Below are 23,334 nucleotides of genomic sequence, written 5' to 3'. Positions count from 1 at the left end.
CTTCTCATGGTTGGCCAATAGTATCCTGCTCTTAACACTCTGAAGAAGAGTGATCTGCCCCCAATATGACTACCACAATCTCATTCGTGAATATCTTTTAGTACCTCTTGGATCTCGGGATCCTCAAGGCATCTAATCTAGGGACCTGCTAATGATTTCTTGTACAAACATCATGTAACAAAATAAAACAAGATACTTCATTCGAAAGGATCTGTGATTGTTTTCGTTAGCTAGGATTTCTCCATTTTGCAAATATGCCTTGATCGGTAGGATCCAGGATCCTTTTTCTCTGGGAGGATTTTGAATTTTAAACTTTCAAGGGGTCCTTCTTTTACTTCTGGACAAACTAAGTCGATTGTTAGATGCAGGATGTGGATGATTGGGATCTTGCTATATGCCAATATCTTGAGGGTTGATCCGAGATTTGCTAAGGCATCAGCTTCAGCATTATTCTCTCTTGGAACATGTTCTATGTTGAGGATCTTGAATTCTTTCGCCAATTCCTTGACTATTTGTAAGTATATGGCTAATATTTCACCCTTTACTGCATAAGATCCATTAAAATGGTTAGTAATTAACAAAGAGTCAACGCGTACCTTTAGATTCCTGATCTTCATATCCTTATCCAATTGCAATCCTGTAATTAAAGATTCATATTCTGCTTCATTATTTGTTGCTTGAAATCCACAGCTGATGGATTGGGGTATGATGTCCCACTGTGGCGATTTTAGTATGATTCCAAGCCCTGATCCTCTTATGTTGGATGCTCCATCAGTGAATAGGATCCACTTCTCATCGGTTTCATTTAGTTGTCGAATCTCCATATTTCTTGTTGGATATCACTACTGAAATCAGCCATAAAATCTGCTAGAGCTTGTGATTTGATTGCTATTCTTGGATCATATATCAAGTTATAAGCACTAAGTTTTACAGACCACTTGGCCATCCTTCCTGACTTTTTTGGCTTTCTCAAGACTCACTTGATAAGATAATTAGTTTTAACATGAATAGCATGTATCTCAAAATAATGTCTAGGTTTAGTTGATGCCATGACTAATGCAAGGATTAATTTTTCAAGATGAGAATACTTGGTCTCCGCATCTAATAGACTTTTACTTACATAATAGATAGGATGCTGTTCACCTTCATGATCCTTGACAAGCACAACACTTATGGTGGTCTTGGATACCGCCAAATATAAGTGTAACATTTCGGAGTTTTCAAACCCGTATTCGTTTAAGAACAAAACATTTTTAGATCTTTATTATTATTGAAAATCAAATATTTATAAGTAAATAAGTTTCCTAATGTTCACTTTAAGTCCCTCATACATTGGATAATGTTTAATTCATATTTATTTCATAAATGATTCATTAAATGTCCAAAGATCAAACTACAAGGACCATACTTGCCAAAAATCAAAAATCCAACCCTCCTAAGCCTGGAGCACCACGTGGCTAGCTCCATCTTCACCATCGCGCGGCGCCATGGGGACACTACACAGATTTTTTAGCCGATTTCGTTTCCTAGCTCTTTTATGGTATAAAATCGATTATATTAGGTATGTTTGAAAGAAGTAAGGACCAAGTAAACATCATACAATTAAAATATCATTCCCAATTCGTTTCTTACTGACCAAGAGAGGATCTTTATGAATAATTCAATGATTCTTTCCTTTAAATAGTATTTACTTGCCTAAACGAGTAAATATACTAAATATAGTTCGTTTTTGCTATTTCTATATAAACACATCATAATTCCCTGCCATAAACTTTAAATTTAACCCTAATAGACCTCCTCCAGCCATCACTCATCTCTGCCTTTCATCATCTTGCTCGGTTTTTGCATATTCGTTGAAGACACGAGACTTGTTAGTTGGCTTTGCTTTCTTTAGGACTTTTGACTTCCGTTTCTCATCAATCCTTTCACTTTTCGGGTAAGTTGTAAACATAGGATTTGTTCATATATATTCCCTAGTCAATAACCTTCAATCAATTTTGGTGGTTGAAGGGTATTGACTGGTCAATTCGCTTAAAACCCTTTAAAGGGCAAAACAGTCAACAAGTTTGACTTTACGTTTTCTCATACTTCTGGTTGAATTCAACGTTCGGTCTAGAAGAATTTTATTCTCGTAGCGTGATTTTAAGGCTACTAATCAAAACCCGAATTCCGACTCGCTGTTCGGATTCTGGTTAGTGCCAGCTCGCTTAAATCTTAAATATAACATAACTTGAGTTCTAAACGTCAGTTTGGATTGATTCCAGCGGAAACGAGTTTGCTTTTACTTATATTATCATATATAGAAGTTTCATGTTCTGATCATTAATCTCGTGCGACGCGTAGTGGACGACCCGCTTAATCTTTAGTTCGTTTATCTTAATTAGTAATCACTTGCCTTTAATCTAAGGTGAGTTTTATCATTCCCCTATTTTACTCAGTTTTCTAAAATGTTTTTGGGACATATGCGTATATCATACTATATATATAATAGAAAACGTGTAATTGTGTGTGATTAATCAAATATACATATTATGTGTTTACTTGTTTATATGCATTCGTTTGACATATCCCCTTGGAGAGGGTTCTCATATTATTGACCACCGCCTGATTCGCTTGGCAATGGTTTAATTGACAACTTATTTGCTCATGGTTTGATTTCATTACCGCATTTATTACGTTTTGCTTATTTTTCTTATTTATTATGTTAACATTATTTTATTGCAAAACTGGTGATAAACTCACTCAACATGTGTTGTTGACAAACTCTGTTTTTTACGCATATGCAGGTTGCTTTGAGTTGAAGTTTGGACACTTAGAAAGACCTTAGGGTTTTATTGAAGACAAACATGGATTTAAACTTGTTATATTTATTTATTTGAATTGTTTTGTTGTATTTGAATATTGTGTGCACATTTAAAATAAAATAATTAAATAGATATTATCACATTTATATCATGATAGTATCTTCGAGCTGTGAGCAATCGGATCACGCCCCGGCATTTCCGCCTTAGGTTGGGGTGTGATAATAAGGATATTGTTTTCCGGCTTCATTAATAGTGGAGTTGAAGATAGATACGTCTTTAAATCTTGGAATTCTTTATCATGTTGTTGACCCCACTCAAATCGTTTATTCTTCCTCTGGACATCATAGAATTCTTTACATCTTTCGAAAGATCTTGAGATGAACCTGTTGAGTACCGCTACTCTCCATGTTAACCTTTGAACATCTTTAGTATTTTTCAGGGATTTCAGGTTGATGACTGTTTTGATATGTTCTGGACTTGCTTCTATCCCTCTTTTGGTGACCATATACCTAAGGAACTTTCCCAATCCTACACCAAAATGGCACTTTGAGGGATTCAGCTTCATGTTGAATTTGTCCAAGATATCAATGCTTCCTAAAGATCCTTCAGATGATCCTCAGCTTTCTTAGATTTAACCACCATGTCATCAATATATACTCCATCGTGTCCCCCAGCTTGTCTTTGAACATCATGTTGACGAGCCTTTGATAGGTTGCACCTGCATTTTTAAGACCAAACGGCATGGCAATATAGCAATAAATACATGTGTGTGTCATGAAGGCTGTATCCTCTTGATATAATGGCTCCATCTGGATTTGCTGGTATCCTGAGGAGGCATCCATGAAGGATAACATTTCCTGAACCGCTATTGCGTCTACCATTGAGTCTATATGAGGCAAAGGGAAAGGATCCTTCGGACATAATTTGTTGAGGTCGGTGAAGTCCACACAAACTCTCCGTTTCCTATTTTTCTTGGGTACCACTACCACGTTGGCGAGCCATCTAGGAAACTTTACCTCTCTTGTCATCCCTGTTTTGAGCAGCCTTTCTACCTCTGCTTGTGTTATAACATTCTTCTCGAGTGCATACTTTATCCTCTTTTGATGTATTGGCCTGAAATTATTTTCTATACATAGTTTATGAGTAATAATGTCTTTGAAAATATTTTCCATGTCTTCATGTTTCCAGACGAATGTTGATCTTCTTTCTTTTAAGAACTCTACGATCCTTGACTCAATATTTTTAGGGATATTGGATCCTAAAAGTATCTTGTTATCAGGATCCTCGGGGCTTAGGATAACTTTTTTGACATCTTACTCATTTGCTTCTAAGACCTCGTGATCCTTTTTCTTTAATTGCTATGACTGCCTTGATTTTACGGATAGCTTCATGGAGGATGTATAACAATCTTTGGCTTCTTGTTGATCACCTACTATCTTAACCACTCCCCATGGCGTTGGCATCTTGATGCATTGATGGTATGTGGAAGGTACTGGTTTCATGCCATGGATCCATGGTCTTCCAAAGATTGCATTCTAACATGATAGTGAATCCATGACACAAAATCTTTGTATCGAATTTTCCTTTTCTATGTAGATAGGCAGCTTGATTTCTCCAACTATGTTCTTCACTTCCCCACTGAATCCTACTAACGCCGATGATTTTGTTCAAAATTTCATCTTCTAGAATGTTCATTTTCTTCGAGGTTTCAAGCTGGATAACGTTAACTAAACTTCCTTCGTCGATCAGGATCCTTCGAACATAATGATTTGCCATGTATAATGTGATGACAAGACCATCATGGTGAGGATCCAAGATATTTTCTTGTCTTCTTCTTCAAAGGTTGTAACTCTTTTATCATCGAAAGTTGTTGTTCTAGTGGATCTGGTCTCTTTCTCGGACTTGGATTCTTTAGCATGTCTTTGGCTGCAGAGTAGGAGGTACCACATATGTCGGATCCTCCTGATATAAGGTTGACTACTCTTACATCCGGAGGAGGAGAGTGTGCTCTTTCGACGGGCTTATTATCCCCTTGCATCTTATTCCCTTTCCTTCCTAAGAGATCTTTTAAGTACCCCTTTCTCAATAGATGACTTATTTCTTTACTTAAAGTGATGCAGTTTTCAGTTATATGGCTGAAGTCTTTATGATAAGCACACCACTTGGACTGATCCTTCCTGGATGAAACTTTGTCATTCTTCCTCAGCCATCGAGCCTTGGCTCCAAGATCCTGCATAGCAAACATTAGTCCAGACATGCCAACAGAAAAACAATAGTCCATGATCCTTGGATATTCTTTTTCCTTACCATCTTCACCCTGCATAGAATTAATTTTATTATTGTTAGGCCTTGTGCAAGGATTGGATTTGAATGATGACTGGGACGAAGGCTCTGATTTTCGGTTGGGACAATTGTAGCTATATGCTGGTGCGTTGATCCTCTCTTGGATCCTTTGATCTTCTTATATCCTAATGAACCGTAGAGCCCGATTTCTGACTTCATCTAAGTTCCTACAAGGATTCATGGCGAGATCCTTATATAATGGAGAAGCACTCTTCAATCCTATCTTGAAAGCTTGGACTGCTGTAGTCATGTTAATGTTTGGGATATCCAATGCTTCCCTGCTGAACCTGCCAACATAATCTCTAAGATATTCTTCATGTTTTTGAGTGATCCTGTACAAATGATTAGTTAGCTTCTCAAATGACCTGCTACAAGAAAACTGGTTGTTGAATAAATTAATTAAATGTGTAAAAGAAGTAATTGAATTAGGAGGCACAATCAATAGTCATTTTAAGGCTGATCCGATTAGAGTTGATCCAAAGCCTTTGCATAGAAATGCTTCCTTTAAATTTGCTGAGATGGGTATGATCTCCATCTTTTCTCTGTATTGAGCCACATGCTCTTCAGGGTCGGTTATTCCATCATAGAGCTTCATGCTGGGAGTTTGGAAGCCTTTCGGGATTTCAGCTCACATATTGGTGAGGCGAACCTCAAAACCTTCGTGCTTGCAGCGGTCACTTCCGGTATAGGTTGAACTATGTCGGGTATGCTGGAAATCATGTTTTTCAGCTTTTGTAACTCCTTAGCCATCGTAGAATTTATCCCTGTATCCTGTATATATATAGCTTTGTTAGAAATAGAAAAAGAATCCTGATTCGTGTTACCAATATTAGGATCCTGATGTGATGATCCTGGGATCCTTTCGGGGGTCTTTTCCGCAGTGATCCTGGCTGATGATTCATGATTCTGGACTCTAGGCAGAGGATCCATAGGAATGAAATCGTCAATGCTTTTCCCTCGAAAATCCCGATGTGCTGAAATCTTCATTGCCTTTGCCCCTAGATCCCGAAGCTTCAAATTTCATCATCCTAAGCTGTTGGATAGCTGCTGGCTCCGATGCTTTAGCTTTCTTCGACTTCAATTTTGTATCTCCTCCAAGAATACTTTGTTGGTTTGTTGTTTTTCCGTCATTTGCTTCCAGACTTGACTGAACATGGAGAGGATCTCATTATTCGAAACTATGATAGGATCCTCAGCTGAGAATATGGTATGCTGGTATATGTAACTTTTGAGGTGTTATCTGGTCTTCTTAGAGGCGGTTGCATCAATGGTGAAGATTGGTTCAGACCCGCATTCGTGGACTGAGTTACCGAATGAGTCGACTTGCTTGGAGATGATGATTGATTCAACTAAGACGCCATTGGTTATGATTATAAGCTAGTGACTGATCATGAAAACTGAGATTTGAAATATGTAAAGCACCACTTGCCCCACGACAGGCGCCAAACTATTTTGGACAAAAATTACACAAGGATAACCAAGTAACCAAACTTTTTATGTAAAGTAGGATGCTTAAGTATATGATCAAAATAGTAAGTAAATGGTACGGGTGACACGGTGATTTAGTGAGGAAAAACCCTTGATCCTTAGAGAATATCTGGCAAAAAACCTCGGGGGGGGGGGGGGGGGAACTATTCCCCCGCCTAAATTATATTAATAAGAAATGGTGATTACAAGCATTGAAAGTGCTTGATTGCTGCTATGAGTACAAAAGAGTGTATACGGGTGTGTGTATGTGTCATATGCAATCAAATACAACTTCTATATATAGTTACAAGAAGGATAACTAATGATGAGCATTAATTGCCCTGGAGAGGATTCTGGAGCGGTTACATATTTGCAGATCTTCACCATTAACCGCTTGTAACGGCCTCCAACGTCTCTTATCCTTCATTGTTTGACCAAGTCTTCAGCTGAATATTAATTGTCGACCGTTGCCTGCAAGACCAATTTAAGAGTGAAAGAATCATGATAATAAATAATGATACTTACTAATGTAGGGATGTACCGACCGGTCCCGATCCCGAAAATCCTGGTCCTGAAAATCGCAAATTTTTTATACCGGTACAAGTACCGAAATTTTCGGTTCGGTACCGGGATGGTACCGGTATCACAGGTAAAAAAACCGGGAAATACCGGTACCGAAACCGAAACTCAAAACTTTAGCACCTATTTGGTACCGACGGTACCGATTTCGGTACCGGTACTAGTACCAAATTTGCTCATCCCTATACTGAGGATTCTGTCTGTCTGTAATTCTGATGCACTGTGAGGATTATTTTGAGGATTCTGTGTGTTAGGATACTTGAAATTTCTACCGAGCTATTTTGGAGGTAGAGGTTTCCTTTATGCAATTGGCTCAATATGAGTACTTGGATGATCTTCTCTAGTACATTGGTATTTAGCCAATGTGAGCGTTGTACTTGATATGGTTCTTGCTCATACAATCAAAGTTTGTGATGCTTAGATTTCAAATATGCTCACCAAGAGAGTATCGACTACTGTCTTTGCTACACATCGTTCCAAGCTAAATGTGGCTCTGGATGTCTAGCTTTAGAGGGCATATGTATTTACGTTTATCGCTATCTATGCCTTCAAATTGAAAAAAAAAACGAAAAAGAAGAAGAAGAAGATAGTTTGGTATGTGAATATGTGATCACCTAGAATCATTTTGGCTAAAAAATTTCATGTAAAACATTCTTTCGAATGTTTTTGTTCTAATTTTTATTTTTACAAAGTCCCAAACTAAAAATTATAAGCTAAGTTGTAGGTAAGATATTTATGTTTACGTATTAGATTTTATCCCCCGTATTACGGGGGTTGTTTTACATTATTTGTTTTTAATATATATATATATATAGATTTTAATTTTATTTATTATATGAAAGTTAATAATTAATATACTTGAGGTTTGATGATAAAATGGTTTCACAAATAAATGATATGTTATAATACGGTTTAAAAGCTATCCGGGTTTGGTAATACCCATTACCCATTTATTTTCTTTATTATAAAATTGTTTATTAATTATAAACAATATCTTTTTTTTTTAAATAAAATAGGATAATAATTTTTAGCGTATCCCTATTTTATAGGATTTTCATATCAAATATTTGATGAGATTAATTTTTAATATAATGAGATGTTATAACCCGTTTAAGAGCTATCTGAGTTTGATGAGACCTTTACCCGTGAATTCAGATAAAATGCGTGAGAAGCCTTCATTTACAAATAAAGCAATCTGATGGCTTAAGAGAATAATTGTTTTACATTTTTCGTTTTTTAATATTTATTTTTTGGATTTTAATTTTCTTTATTGTAAGAAAGTTAATAATATACTTAGGGTTTGATGATGAAAGAGTTTCATAAATAAATGATATGTTATAACCCGTTTAAAAGCTATCAGGATTTGGTGACCCATGACCCGCTTATGTTTTTTACTATAAAATTATTTATTAATTCTAAATAATATATTTTCCTTTTTAAATTGGATATTAAATTTTAGTATATCCTTATTTTATAGGATTTTCATATCAAATAAATGGTAAGATTAATTTTTAATTTAATGAGATGTTATAACCCGTTTAAGAGCTATCTGGTTTTGGTAAGACCCATACCCATTAATTTGGGTTAAATCAATGAGAGACCTTAATTTAAAAATCAAGCAATCTAATGACTTTCATAAAAGAGCGAAACGACCACATCCCAACACGTAGAATTTTAGGGGTTTCATTTATATATATTATAGATTGTTTAGTGCCTGTTAAGTATAAACAACAATCATCTTTTTTTTTAATTAACATCGTTTGAAAATACTCCTAATATCTGAGTATTTTAATTTTCTAAAACAAGGATGCCAATAATTCGTATTAATTTTGATGCTTCGGGCTTACCAATAACACAATCGAAGACGAAACCACATAAAAAATTTTAAGATTGAAATTAGTTAAAAAAAAAAACTGAATCTAATTATGACATTATAAAATTATTATAACTGAAATACAATAATTTTATAATCAATAATCTTTAGTGAGCAATCTTTTAGGCTGAGGGGCGCGAGAGGGGGCGCGAGTGGGGGGCTCCAGCCAATAATATTGTGACGTGTGACAGAGAGAGAAACTTGATAAGATGGGTGTTGGTTGTGGTGCTCGCGCCCCGGGCCCTGGTGTGGAGGGGCGCGAGAGGGGGCGCGAGCGGTTTTTTTTAATTTTTTTATAAATGTATTAAAAAAACGTATTATTAAAAAAACTCATAAATTATTTAAAAAAACACACATTAATTAAAAAAACACATTAATATCTAAAAAAAAATTAAAGTACTAAAAAAAACATTATTCTTATTCTTCGGCTTGGTCTTCTTCGATCAACCTCTTGCGGATACGTTCCTTTTGTTTTTCCATCAGCATTTGGTCGACCGGATTTAGGTTACTGAAGTCTCTTGTAAGGAAGTCCAAATCTCTCATTCTTTTTTTTTTCCTTTTTGTCATTAGAGACCACCTCCATGGTTTTGTTGAATTTATTGAGGGATTCAACAAGATCGGTGATGTTTACGGCTTCCCCCTCAGCCGGTTTTTTCCCCATGGCGTCCCTTCCCAATGGCCGCCTCCTCGGCGGTGAAGACGTTTCCTCCCCCGCAACGTTTAGGTCGAATCCAACCCGGCAATCCGACCCGGCGGAAGTGCTATACGCTCCAGACGAACTAGTTTTAGTCCGTTTCGGCCCTACTTCCGCATCAAGGTCCGGCGCCACCAGCTCAACCCACTTAGAACACCTTCTCAACCTCTCCCACACCTTTACATCGTCCCACGTCTTCACCGTCCCATACCTCCGCAGGCACTCCTGCTTCCACTCTTCGACAGTGAAATTATAAACCGCCAAATCGTCACTGCCACTTGGTCTCATACGACCGGCGTTCCTGTTGAACAGATTAGTAAACAAGCCGACAAATTTTCTGATTTCGGTCCACCGACCCGAAATCATATCGGCGTTCCGCTCTGTACTCCCAACGAGCGAATAGAACGTCTCCCTAACCTTTGTCCAAAAGACCTTGCTCTTTTGGTAGTCCGCTGCAAAATGCATAAATAAATTTGTAAGTCATTTAACTTTTTTATTTAACTTTTTTATTAAAAATCATTTTTAAAAACGTTAAAACAATTACCGCAACGCCGATCCTCAGAAATGACTATCCAAGCCCGACACAGGGCTTCCTTCTCATCCGATGACCACGGAGTGGTTTTCCGTTTCGTCCTTCCAGTCGAAGCCGAACCCGACCCGTCCGTTGCAACTTGTTTTTTCCGGTGGACGCGTCTTCTTTGTCCCGCAGCTTCACCTTCTGGTTCTTGTGTCTCCGGAACAACAAAGTTAGGAGACGGTTGTATGTTGGATGGTTGAAAGCCGGATGATTGTTGCGACCCCGAATAAAACATCGGTTGGTCCGGTGCCGACCATAAATCGTCGTAACTGTAATCTGAATCTAGGTTTGGGTACCAATTTCCAGCCATGTTTTTAAAAAAAGGTTTGGAAGATGGGGTGATTTTGGGTTTTGGGTGTGGTATGTGATATTGGTTTTGGGTGGTATGTGATATTGGTTTTATAGAGAAAAAATTTTTTTTTTTTAATAAACAAAGAGCCCAACGGCTCTATTTACGCATTCCCAGGCCACTTCACGCGTTCTCCCAGCCGCTACCCCTCTTGCGCCCGCCTGGAAATCCGCGCTCGCGCCCCTCTCGCGCCTCGGTGGTGTGGTGCTCGCGCCCCGGGGCGCGAGGGAATGGCCTCACGCGCCCTTTCTCGCGCTCCACACCCCTCAGCCTTACTGGTTTTCCCAATATTTTGGCACAATAATCTTTGGTTAGTTGAGCAACGAATTCTTCAGATCCAAGAAGTCAAACTCCAGTAGAAGTCAAATTAGTACACTTATATTTTTTTTAGCCTTATTTGTTTTTATTCAATGTGCTCATAATTACAAAAACCTGTAATAAGCAATTCTCCTCTTTGTTAACATTTGTCCTTTTCACACTCTTTGCTATTTCCAGAGAACTGTCTATTACGTCTTACTCTGAACTTAGCCATTTTGGTTATGGAAATAGTAATCTTGCAATTAAAAGAGTGGAGCGTATAATACCAAAACGGAATCCTCATTTAATGCAGATGTGCTGGCCATTAACCCCACCCCCACTCTCAACAAAATATATACATACATACATACATACCGATATATACACATATATGCACACACAAACAGAATTACTATATGTATCAACAAGACATTAATTCATTGTCTTTCTTAGTTTCCTACTTTCTAAAGATGACAAACACAACACTTTCTTAACCTCCCTCCCATGATCCCATCCTATATATGCACACATATATATGTATAGTATATATATATATATACATACATACATACATATGTTCTGTTCATAGCAAGGAGATTCAGTTATCCTCTTTATATATATATATATACATACACATATATATATTTATGTTTGCAAGTTTGTTCTAGCCTCTCTTTCTCTCTCATCCAAGAAGATAAGATACCTTGGGCATATATGAGGTTAAAGATGAGAAATTTAGCAACTTGTTACAATGAACATGCAATCAAGGTTTCAGATTCATATTGTTCTGGGAATTCAAATAATATTTATGTGCCACCAGCCTTAATCCCTTCAATCCAAGATGAAGTTTCAGTTATTTACAAAGTGGAACTCTCTGCACAAACCCTAATGTTCATCACCCTCACATGGTCAACTCACAACATTGACTATGCATTCACAATCAACATCAATGACCACCATTCCAATTCTTCTAAATCCTTTTGTTTGAGAAAGATCAAAGGGTCCAAAAAGCTTGAGCCTTTTGAGTTCAAGATTGAACTCATTTGGGATCTTTCTAAAGCCATATACGAAGTTGGACCGGAGCCGGTCAAAGGGTACTTTGTGGCGGTTTTGGTCAACTCCGAGTTGATTTCAATTGGTGATGCTGATGATTTGGAGGTAAAGAAGCTTGTTCTTGATTACCCTTTTGCCAAATGTTCGTTGGTATCGCGTAATGAGAGATTTTTGGGAAACTTTGAGTATTCGAGCAGGGCGAAGTTTTTCGACACGGGGATGTGGCATGATATATTGATCACATGTGTGGCTGATGACAAAACAAACAAGACCCCTTTGAGTATGTGTGTTTGTATAGACAAGAAGAATGTGATTGATGTTAAGAGATTAAGATGGAATTTTCGCGGTAATCAAACCGTGTTTTTAGACGGAATGGTTGTGGATTTGATGTGGGATGTTCATGATTGGTTCTTCCAATCGAATACAGATTCGGATTCGAATACAAAATCAAGATCAAGGGCCGGGATCTTCTTGTTTAGACCAAGAAATGGGCTGGATAGTAGATTGTGGCTCCAAGAAAAGAATTTGGATGAGAAAGAAGAACAAAAAGTTGGTGCGTCTTTGTTGATTCGTGCGTGTAAGAAGCCTAGCTAATTTTTTATTTTAATTTCTGTTAATAAAGAAAAATTATATCAAAAGTTTGTTCTCTCACTATTAATTTGTGTTTCTGTATACTAACCTTAATTTTTCATGAGGATGCATGTTATTGTCTATGTAACCGATGGAAATTCCATGACCTTATAAAAAGCATGAATATATATATATATATATATATATATATATATATGGATCGGATAATTTGAGAGCCTTGTTGAGTTTTAAGAACTTCATTCTTTACCACAAATTGAATTAAATAGATTAGATTATGCGGTTGAGAATGTGATTAAAAAATTAAAGTATGAGAGATATTCAAGATGTATAGTAATTACACTAATTTAAACGTTCGTTACACCTATGTAATAAGTCGACTCGGTGCGTAAAAAATTCTGTAATTTTTTACGTATATGTAACCTACATATATTACGTATGTGTAAAAAATGCAAAAAAAAAAAAATTGTTGCTTTGAGTTCTTTCAAGTTCTTAAAACTCAAAGTGGTTCTAAAAAAAATCTCCTCTATAACAATCCCAATTAACGATCTAACCGATAACAGTCTCAACTTTCAATTCAGTGGCTGATAACAATCTCAGTCTAACAAATGCTTTACTTTGTTAACTTTTTTCTATTTAAGTTTATGAAATGACCAAAGTATCCTTACCTCTAAAAAATTAAGTTAAAAGAAAATTTTATCTGCACATACAAGTGTACAACCACCAGCTCCGGCGACGTTTCTTTTCCTGCAACAACAGAAAGAAATCGCTAGCCATCCTTCAAGATCTGAACTCTTCACCACCAACGCATCAAGCCCCCCAATCTATCATATATGAATTTGGGTACTGAATTCGAACACGGTGGGTCGCCGGAAAAAGGGGATGAGGCGACTGGATACGAATTGAGATGAGTAACGTATATGGGGGAGACGGCTCGAGCAGATTCAAAATTCTGCAAGCATGATGGTGGTGATGCACAAAGATGATGGTGGTCGGCCGGAGATGAAGGCTGATGAATTGGTGCATGTTACATAAGCAAAACAGAAGTGTGAAATCATAATGAGGTCATAGTAGACTAGTAGTGGTATGAGATGATGACGAACACGGTGGCCGGAAATGGTGAATGTGACGAAGGCCGAAGATGATGGTAGCCTGGTAGGGATGGTGTTGACTCTGTGTTGTGACTTGTGATGAATATTTGGGTTAACTGAAAGTCTGAATCCGACTCGTTAGTTTGTTTTTTTAAATATAAAGGGTATGCTAGTAATTTGTATTTCTTATTTAATTAGTTGTAAGTAAGGGTGCTTCACTTACTTTACAATGCTTAAATAGAAAAAAAAATTAACAGAGTTAATCATTTATTAAACTGAGATTGTTATTAGTCATTAAATGAAAAATTGGGAATGCCATCGGTTAAATTGTTAGTTAGAATTATTAATGGTTAATGCTTAATAGTTTCGATTATTAAAATCCAATTTTCTTCCCATATTTAATTATATAGATTAAATTATATGGTTGAAATTAAATGTGATTAAAAAAATTAAAGTATGAGAAAGAATAAAGATGTACAATGATTACACTAATTTAAACGTTCGTTACACCTATGTAATAAGTCGACTCGGTGCGTAAAAATTATGTAATTTTTTTACGTACATGTAACCTACATATATTACGTATATGTAAAAAAATTCAAAAATTCTTTTTGTTACGTTGAGTTCTTTCGAGTTCTTAAAACTCAAAGTGGTTCTCAAAAGAAATCTCCCATATGATTTGAGGTGTCTTGTACTCCATGAATATGTAGTTGTAAATTTTAATTGAGGTGTTTGATATTGAAGATTTTAGTGCCATAAAAATCTTATCACAAGCAGTGAGATAAGGTAGGGACCATTAATATACATATCGCACCAGAACACCTTCATGTATTGTGTGCTCAGATAACCCATGGCTACTTTCTTTGGTTCTCCGGCTATTGTGTCCACTCCGGTATCAAGAACTCATCATTTAGCTTCATCGTCAAATCCACCACCGCCGCCATCTCAGCCACCGTCACAACAGCCATCTGCTTCACCGGAGCCATTGGTGGTGGCTAAAGATAAGGTACAACGAGGTGGAAGTGCGGATTCAACAGACTGGATAGCGTCGAGCTTGACTAGAAGGTTCGGTCTTGGTGCGGGGCTGGCTTGGGTGGGATTTTTAGCATTTGGTGTTGTCTCTGAACAAATCAAGACCCGTTTCGAAGTCAGCCAGCAACAAGTTAATACAAGGTTTGTTATGCTGCGTATTTTAGGATTAAAAAATAATACTAGATTTAACGTATAAAACCCGCTGTGTTCCCGAGCTCACTTACGCTGTGTTCCCGAGCTCACTTAACGAAGGAAAGAAAATGAAATGAAAACATTTCCATTCATTTCCTTTCTTTTCATTTTCCTTTCATTCATTTTCCTTTCCTTTCCATCCATTCAATTCCTTCCAAAATGGAAGGAAAGAATTTATACTATAAAACCCTTCATTTTCCTTTCCTTTTCTTTGCTTTCTTTCCTTTAATGAAACTCGGGAACACACTTATTGTTCTTTTCTTTCTTTAATGAAACTTTCTTTAATGAAACTCAGGAACACAACATTTTCTTTCCATCCCTTCATTTCCTTTCCTTTTCCTTGTTAAATGAAACTCGGGAACAGAGTAAGGATGACAATAAACCCAAACCTGACTAGTAAACATGATGGGAGAAAATGATCATACTTGGGTATTAAGGTATGGGGCCGGATGGTGGATCTTCCATTATTAGTTTTAAAAGTTATTGTATTTGTACGGGCATGATATTAGATGATAGTCGATAAATTTCCTTAAAACATAAATAACCATTTACGTAAATCATATTCAAAAGCATTTTCTTCTCATGTTTATTTTTCTTTGTGCTTGGTAGATGTAGTAACCAAGGTTACTAATCCAATGGCTTTTTAGTTTTAATATTTCTAATTTCATTGTTTATAAATTTACATAAATCGGTGAGCTTTAGCTCAACTTTAATGGATGAAAAGTGAAGATTTTGGTTGGAGACCATAGGGTCTGAAGTTTGAATTTGATCCCAACCGGGTTTTAACACAGTGAGCCTTCGGACGGCAGTTTTTTCCCGGAATAGAAGATGGTGTGCTTGGGCTGCCCCGCTATCTTTGCGATCGTGGGCATACGGGGTTGTCTTTTGCCATTTGGTCATCCCGGTACCTAGGCTTTATACGTTGGCCATTCAAAAAAATAAAATTATATAAAATTTAGAATAGTAAAGAAATGTATTTCAAATTTTCTAATTGATAAGTTCTGCCAAATTAACGAGTATACCCCAGTAATTGAATACCCTGCAAGTATAAAAAATTGTTTTACACTCTGGTATAGGACTGGAATGACCTCTCAAATCTCATTTGAATCCCTAGTGGGATTCATCAATCCACACTCTAAAACATTATACATCATGTATTAATTATTTCACATTATTTTCAACCAGCTTTGATCCAACCATTGAATTCATTTTTGTTGGATTGATGCAGAGACGTTGAGAAGGAAGAGGAGGTGGTGTTACCTAATGGTATACGGTATGATCATCCCATAGAATATGATGTTAATTGTTTAGTATTTTATCTATCAAAATAATTATATTTATGTAATATTTTAAACGAATAAAAAATTAAATGATTATTTAATGAACAGACAAGCATGGACTTTGGCTATGTAGGTACTATGAATTGAGAGTTGGTGGTGGTGCTATACCAAGGAAAGGTGATTTAGTGGTCATAGATATCAAGGGAAGTGTGGTAGGAGATGGTGGTGTGTTTGTGGATACTTTTGGTAGGGACAAAAAGCCGTTGGCTCTTGTAGTTGGATCAAGGCCTTATAGCAAAGGAGTGTGTGAAGGGGTCGAAATGGTTTTAAAAACAATGAGAAACGGTGGAAAGCGAAGAATCATAGTGCCTCCCGCTCTCGCCTTTGGAGACGAGGGTGCAGATTTTGGTTCTGAACATGTAAAGATTCCTCCTTTTGCGAGACTTGAGTACATTGTTGAAGTTGAAAAGGTTTCAATTGCACCTTCTTAAATGAATTTTCCATGTATTCTCTTATTCTTGAGATGAATGTCAAAGAACTAGTATTATTATTTATTCAAAAAAAATGATAATAAAGTAAGATATTAACAAGAGATCATGGTGTGATTTATGCACTACTAGAAACCTAGGCATTTGCAACCACCTGTCCGGTCGCAAAACGGTCACAATTGGGCTTTTCCGACCATTTTGCAACCAAAAATGCGGTTGGAAAAACACAGGTACCAAATAATCAATTTTGACCTATATAAGGGGAGAGATATTTTGAGAACCTTGTTGAGTTTTAAGAACTTAAGAACTATATATATATAGGATCAGGATCATGTGAGAACTTTTTGAGAATTGAGGACAATGAGAACAATTTTGGACCATAAAAAACCTAAAAATAAAAAAAACATAAAACAAAAAAAACACGAAAATAAAAAAAGTAAAAAAACCAAAATTCTTATTTTATCATCCTGGTTTCATAAAAAAATCTCGATTTAGCTAAATTATGCATATATGTATAATATGTACATATATGTACACACGCGTTTGTATACATATATCTATAACTTAAGGTAAATGATAATATGCATATGTGTACATTACGTAACTAGAGATTAAATCAAAATATACACATATGTATATGCATAATACGAATTTTTTTTTTGTTTTTTTATGAAATCAGAATGAAATATAAGAATTTTGGTTTTTTTACTTTTTTAAAATTTTCGTTGTTTTTTGTTTTATAATTTTTTAAATATTTTTTAAGATGTTTTTTTTTGCCCAAAATGGTTCTCAATTTGCAAAGGGTTCTATTAGGATCCTTACCATATATATATATACATATATATATATATATACACATATACATATATATATACATATACACATATATATATAGGGTTTGGATCAAATACAAATGAAATTAACGTGTTAACTATGAGTAGGGGTGTTCACAGTCCGATTTTGAGATCCAACCGTGAGCGAAACTGTTAGTAATAGTTTTTATTATCGAAAACCAAAATCGAACCGTTGAAAGTTAAAACCGAACCAAACCGAACCGTTACTAACGGTTTGGTTCCGGTTTGGTTTCACGGTTTAGGCTTCCAAGCCTCTATAAAATATAAAATTAAAGCTTATTCAAAATGAACTGAATGTGTAGAAGTGGAAGAATAATATATAAATGCGTATGCGTATGTTAACATGTAGATGGAGTTTTGAAATTAATAAGCAGTAATGATATTAATGTGCAGATAGTACATTATTGTGAAGGGTGAAACAAGTGAAAGTATGCATCAAAGTATATGTAGCAAATGACATTAACAAGCTTTTGTATGAACCTAGAAGTAGTTGATTAAAAAAGTTCATAGGATATCGAATTAGATAAGATTGAAAACCCATAAAAATTTCTATTAAATCTTCAATACATATACTAAAATATTGTTGTATAAGAATATATATAAAAAGACTAAAAATATATACCATCAAACCTTACAGTCCGGTTCGGTTTTATACGATCGGTTCCGGTAAAACCGTAAACCAAACCGTTCGCTACGGTTTGGAATTTTTGAAACCGACCGACCGGAAGTTAAAGAAAAAAACCGACCATGAAACCAAACCAATGATCGGTTTGGGCGGTTTCACGGTTTGAAACCGAACCGTGAACACCTGTAACTGTGAGAATCAAGTAGAGTAATTATGTAATTACATCATAGAGTAATTACATAATTACTCTATAATGTAACTACATAATTACTCTACTTAATTTTCATAATTAGCACGCTAATTTCATTTGTACGTTAACTTTTCCCGATATATATATATATATATATATATATATATATATATATATAGGGGTGAGATCTAGAGAGAACTCCTCTTAAAGAGAGAACTAGAGAACTAATAAAACTAATAAAAACTATTTTTCTTTCCTCCTTCTAATAAGATGATATTGTTCCTAAAAAAAACCGGCGATGTAGTGCATATGTGCACTAATGTGTATTGCATATATACGATAGTGTTTTATTGGATATAATACAACACAATTGCATTATACAATACATACAATTGAATATATGCAAATACAAACACTAATAATTGTACTCGAAACAAACTATCGCATATACGTAATACAACACTAATGCACATATGCACTATATTGTTTTTTTGGTATTTTTGTATATAATATAACACTATTACACTAATACAATATAAAAAATTGCATATATGCTATTCAACATTATTGCACATATCAAAATACACACTAGTGCACATATGCAATAAAAAAAAGTCGATGTATTGCATATGTGCACTACAACGAGTTTTTTATTTTTTATTTTTTATATTTTTCGAGTAAATGGTAACATAATATAAGAATAATGGCAAAAATGAAAATTTAAAAATATTTTTTTTTAATTAAATTAAAAATATTTCTTTATTAGTTCTCTCTTTAAAAATGAATTCTCTCTTGATCCTCTCCATATATATATATATATATAGGTGAAGTATAGAATGAAAACCCACTTGAGTTATGAAAACTCTTATAACTTATTTTCAACAACATGTTTTTAATTAAAGTTTGAATCTTGTGGTTCACAATTAAAGTTAACAAAAAATGTAAACATAAATTTAACTTTTTCTCTCTCCTGAAAACATATATAAAAATTAGTAAAAAAATGTTAAAAAATAATAAAACAATTTTTTTTTAGTTTTCGATGTTTTGTATTAAATGTAACAACATATATTACATGTGCAAGAAAAAAAAAACAAAAAAAAAACGATGTTACATAGGGTTTTCACAACTCAAGTGAGTTTTCATTATATACTACCCATATATATATATATAGGGTAAGGTTAAAATTAAAACCCATTTGAGTTGTGAAAACCCGCGAAAACCCTATGTAACATCGTTTTTTTTTTGTTACATGTAATATATATTGTAACATTTAATACAAAACATCGAAACATAAAAAAAAATGTTTTGCTATTTTTTTGCTAATTTTTATATATGTTTTCAGGAGAGAGAAAAAGTTATATTTATATTTACATTTTTTATTCACTTTAATTGTGGACCACAAGATTTAAACATTAATTAAAAACATGTGGTTGAGAATGAGTTTTTAGAGTTTTCACAACTCAAGTGGGTTTTCATTTTATATTTAGCCTATATATATATATATATATAGAAAATGTTCAAATAAGAATAAAAAGTTTCTTAGGAATTGTAAGAATCAATAGATTTTTGACATTTGCCATTAAAACTTATGGTAAAAGACTAATTATAGAAAACTATGTCGATTATAATGGTGAAAGAGTAATTCTAGGAAACTATGTCGGTTTTTGGTAATTTTAAATCTCAACCATTGATTAATATGATCCAATGGCTATGGTTTATTCTTAGTCTTCCTAGAAAACAATCTCTTTTTATTTTAACCCACCCATATATATATGATGTACATAATTGAAGTTTTATGTGGTTTTACTTATAACTTTTGTGTGCAAAGTATGGGAAAATGGACTCTTGATTGTTAAGGGGTTCATTATACTAGGGGGTTGTTTGGAATTAAGGATGGGCAAATTCGGTACCCGTACCGGTACCGGTACCGAAATCGGTACCAAAGTTTTGAGTTTTGGTATAGGGATCGGTACCGGTATTTCCCGATTTTTTTACCTTTGGTTCCGGTATCGGTACCGGTACCAAAAATTGGTGATTTTCGGGACCGGGACCGGCCGGTATCGGTACGGTCCCGATCTCATCCCTGTTTGGAACCCACTGTCTATATAAGTCATTAAAAGAGTTTATTGATTTAACTTTTTTATTGATTGATCGGGTAAGAGGCTCCATGATTGATTCAGAGGTTTCTTTCAGTGACACAGACACTGGCGGATCTTTCTACGGGCCAAATCGGGCCTTGGCCCCATCACGCTTTTCGCTCGGTATTGTCTTTTTTTCGAAAAAATTAAGAATATATATATATATGTATTGAGTCTGGCCTAGCCAAGTTATTTGAATCCGGCTCATCCATATTATTTGAGTCCGGGCTATGCTTGAATTTTTATAAATGCAAAGTTTGTTTAAAGCCGAATATCAGAAATCGTTTACGAAATAAACATAAAGATAAATAAAGGAAGGCTAAGAAATAAAACTCCATAAGGCCAACCCCAAACCCAAATAAACTTTAAACAAAAAAACTAAACATTACGCCTAAAATCCAACCCTAACATATGGTTGATGTTTGAACACAACAACAAATGGAGGTTCCTTGTGCGATGGCCGTTGTGTGATTTACTAACTTATGAGGTTCGTCATAGAAGTCAAAACAAAAGATGAGAAGCAAGCAAGTGAATTGATGAAATCGTTTGGATGTGAAATTGATTGATTGACTGGGCACTGTCGTTGTCTGCTGAGGCCTGAGGTTCGAAACTGACTTGTGTGGGAATGAAATCAATTATTCGAAACAGTCAACATAAGCAAGCAGAGATCAGATTCGGTAATTCGCATTTCGCTATTTTGTATTTCTTTCAATTTGGTATGTTAGGGTTTGGAATTATTGTTTGACCCCACCTGAACCGGATTGCCGACCCGAAACTTAGAAGTAGGAAAAAAATATGTGATTGTTGTGACTTTCAGCCCATCCATACTAAATGTTCAAGATCCGCCACTGGACACAGACACATTTTAATGTTGAACACCAAGAGGTGTCATCTTAATAAAATCATTAAGAGACAAAATAACCCCACCGAATATTCTAATTTAAACCATATATAACAATTACAAAATAAGTTATATATATGATTCCAGATTCCATGAATAGTAACTTGGTTGGTCGAAACCGTTTCTAACATATATGCAAGTTGAGTGATCAGAGTTTTAACACAAGTGTTGGTGGTTAATGGTTTTTCTACTTTTTGGCATTTTTATACCTTTTTAATGATAAGATACCTATTATAGTTTAAGTTTGATGGTCAACTAAACCTTGAATCTAAATAAAATTACTTTAAAATAAGAAGATGCTCAATGTGCTTAAGTATATTCAGATTAAATGATCATAAGTTTTAAACAATCATTATCAAGATTCCATGATAAGTTTTAAACAATATATTCTTTGTGTATAAAAACAAAATAAATATGCTGGTTAACACTTGTGAATGCACTTCATAGTAGATTCTTTAAAAGATATTTTTGTACTTTAGTAATTTTGTAAGGATTATAGCAACATTTGTGATTTCCATTTCTCATTTGGCATATGGTTAAAATAATATTATGGTACTTAAATGACACCATCGATCATGGTCTACTCATACGTCACAACTTCGGCTCCACACTCTAGGCCTTCATTGACGTACACTAGCAAGGATCCTTAACTCTTAAGAATTTTTATGATGTTGTCTGGGCTGATTCTCAGATGACCGTCGGTCCACAGAGGGATTCGTTGTCTATTTGTGTTCTAACCTTATATCTTGCATCACATAAAAGTATAAAACAATTTCAGGATATCAATTGAGTTAGAATACAAAGGTATATCTGATATGGTTTTTAGAATTAACTTGGTTACAAAATCTTCTACGAGAACTTAGGATAGACACAAAATCTACTCCGACTCTCTGATGTGACAATTTATGTTCAACCTACTTTGCAAAAATTGATATTCACTTTGTTCGTGGAAAGGCAACTCAATGAAAAGTCAGCGTTCGGTTCATATCAATGGATAATCAAATTGCAAATATATTTACAAAGTCGTCGTCTCAAAGATAAATATTTTTGTGGTCCAAGCAGCATGTGGCATCTCACCCTTAGCTCACGGACGAATATAAATCACAATCTAATTAACTTACGTTAGAAATAGCATTATGTAATTATAGCATATGTTGTAAAATTTTCATTACATAATTATAAATACAAACACAATTACACCTTCATGACTTCATTGCAAACACAATTGCACCTCATAGTTTGATTCCATTGAAAACAAACTTTATTCTTGACATATTTTGGAGGGGTACAAGAGCCCAAAGGTGTTCTTTACTTTTTCTTAGTGAAAAAGAAGATTCTATTCTCCATATAGAAGAACTAGAAAGGGAAGAAAGGCATTGATACTTTGTTTATCCCAATCATATGTACAACTATTATAGTTCAATATACAACCCCATCTAAGAGTCAACTGCTTTAATTAGCAAGGAAATAAAATACTTCTATAAAACGTGTTGGAACAGCAAACTTTTAGAAATTAAAGATTTAAAAACAGTTAGAGAAGGTCAAATCTTTTTAAAATTTTTTCCTAGTATATAATGTTATATCGGGAAATAAAATTTATGGATTTTACCCTTTTTGTATACAAAAATATATCCTTCCTTATAGAACTTTATATTTTGGTGTATGGATGTTATATTTGATTGCGGGTGAGCAGATATGAGGTTCAATCGAGCATAACCGAAACCGAACATAAAAATGCCCTAAAATGAACATAACCCATATTTTTAGGTTGGTTCTTGGTTCTAATTATAGTTCCATACAATTTCGCTTTAAAAGAGTTTGATGAAACAATTTATAATTAATCAGATAAGTTTGATTATTTAATTTGTTATTTAAAAAAAAAACTATCATGAAACAATTTATAATTATATATATATGTT

The 23,334-nt window shown here is 34.8% G+C and overlaps 3 protein-coding genes across 3 annotated transcripts; 2 read left to right on the top strand and 1 right to left on the bottom strand.

Annotated features, from left to right (window-relative positions):
• Positions 1-230: 230 nt before the first annotated feature.
• LOC143549986 (uncharacterized) lies at positions 231-824 on the bottom strand. The gene has a single exon (XM_077040743.1). It carries the CDS (start codon positions 822-824, stop codon positions 231-233), a length of 594 nt encoding a protein of 197 aa, XP_076896858.1.
• Positions 825-11,709: 10,885 nt separating this feature from the next.
• On the top strand, positions 11,710-12,630 carry LOC143549985 (uncharacterized). Its single transcript, XM_077040742.1, has one exon. It carries the CDS (start codon positions 11,710-11,712, stop codon positions 12,628-12,630), a length of 921 nt encoding a protein of 306 aa, XP_076896857.1.
• Positions 12,631-14,548: 1,918 nt separating this feature from the next.
• On the top strand, positions 14,549-16,711 carry LOC143549969 (peptidyl-prolyl cis-trans isomerase FKBP17-2, chloroplastic-like). The gene is made up of 3 exons (XM_077040727.1): positions 14,549-14,888; positions 16,168-16,212; positions 16,353-16,711. Exons 1-3 carry the CDS (start codon positions 14,566-14,568, stop codon positions 16,708-16,710), a joined length of 726 nt encoding a protein of 241 aa, XP_076896842.1. The 5' UTR covers positions 14,549-14,565; the 3' UTR covers position 16,711.
• Positions 16,712-23,334: the final 6,623 nt, after the last annotated feature.

This window comes from Bidens hawaiensis, unplaced genomic scaffold, assembly GCF_021521415.1.
Source record: "Bidens hawaiensis isolate Kalapana, Puna unplaced genomic scaffold, B.hawaiensis_p1.1 tig00015877_1, whole genome shotgun sequence".
Taxonomy (NCBI): domain Eukaryota; kingdom Viridiplantae; phylum Streptophyta; class Magnoliopsida; order Asterales; family Asteraceae; genus Bidens; species Bidens hawaiensis.
The sequence above is the reverse complement of the archived record's forward strand: the minus strand, read 5'-3'. Positions and strand labels throughout refer to the sequence as shown.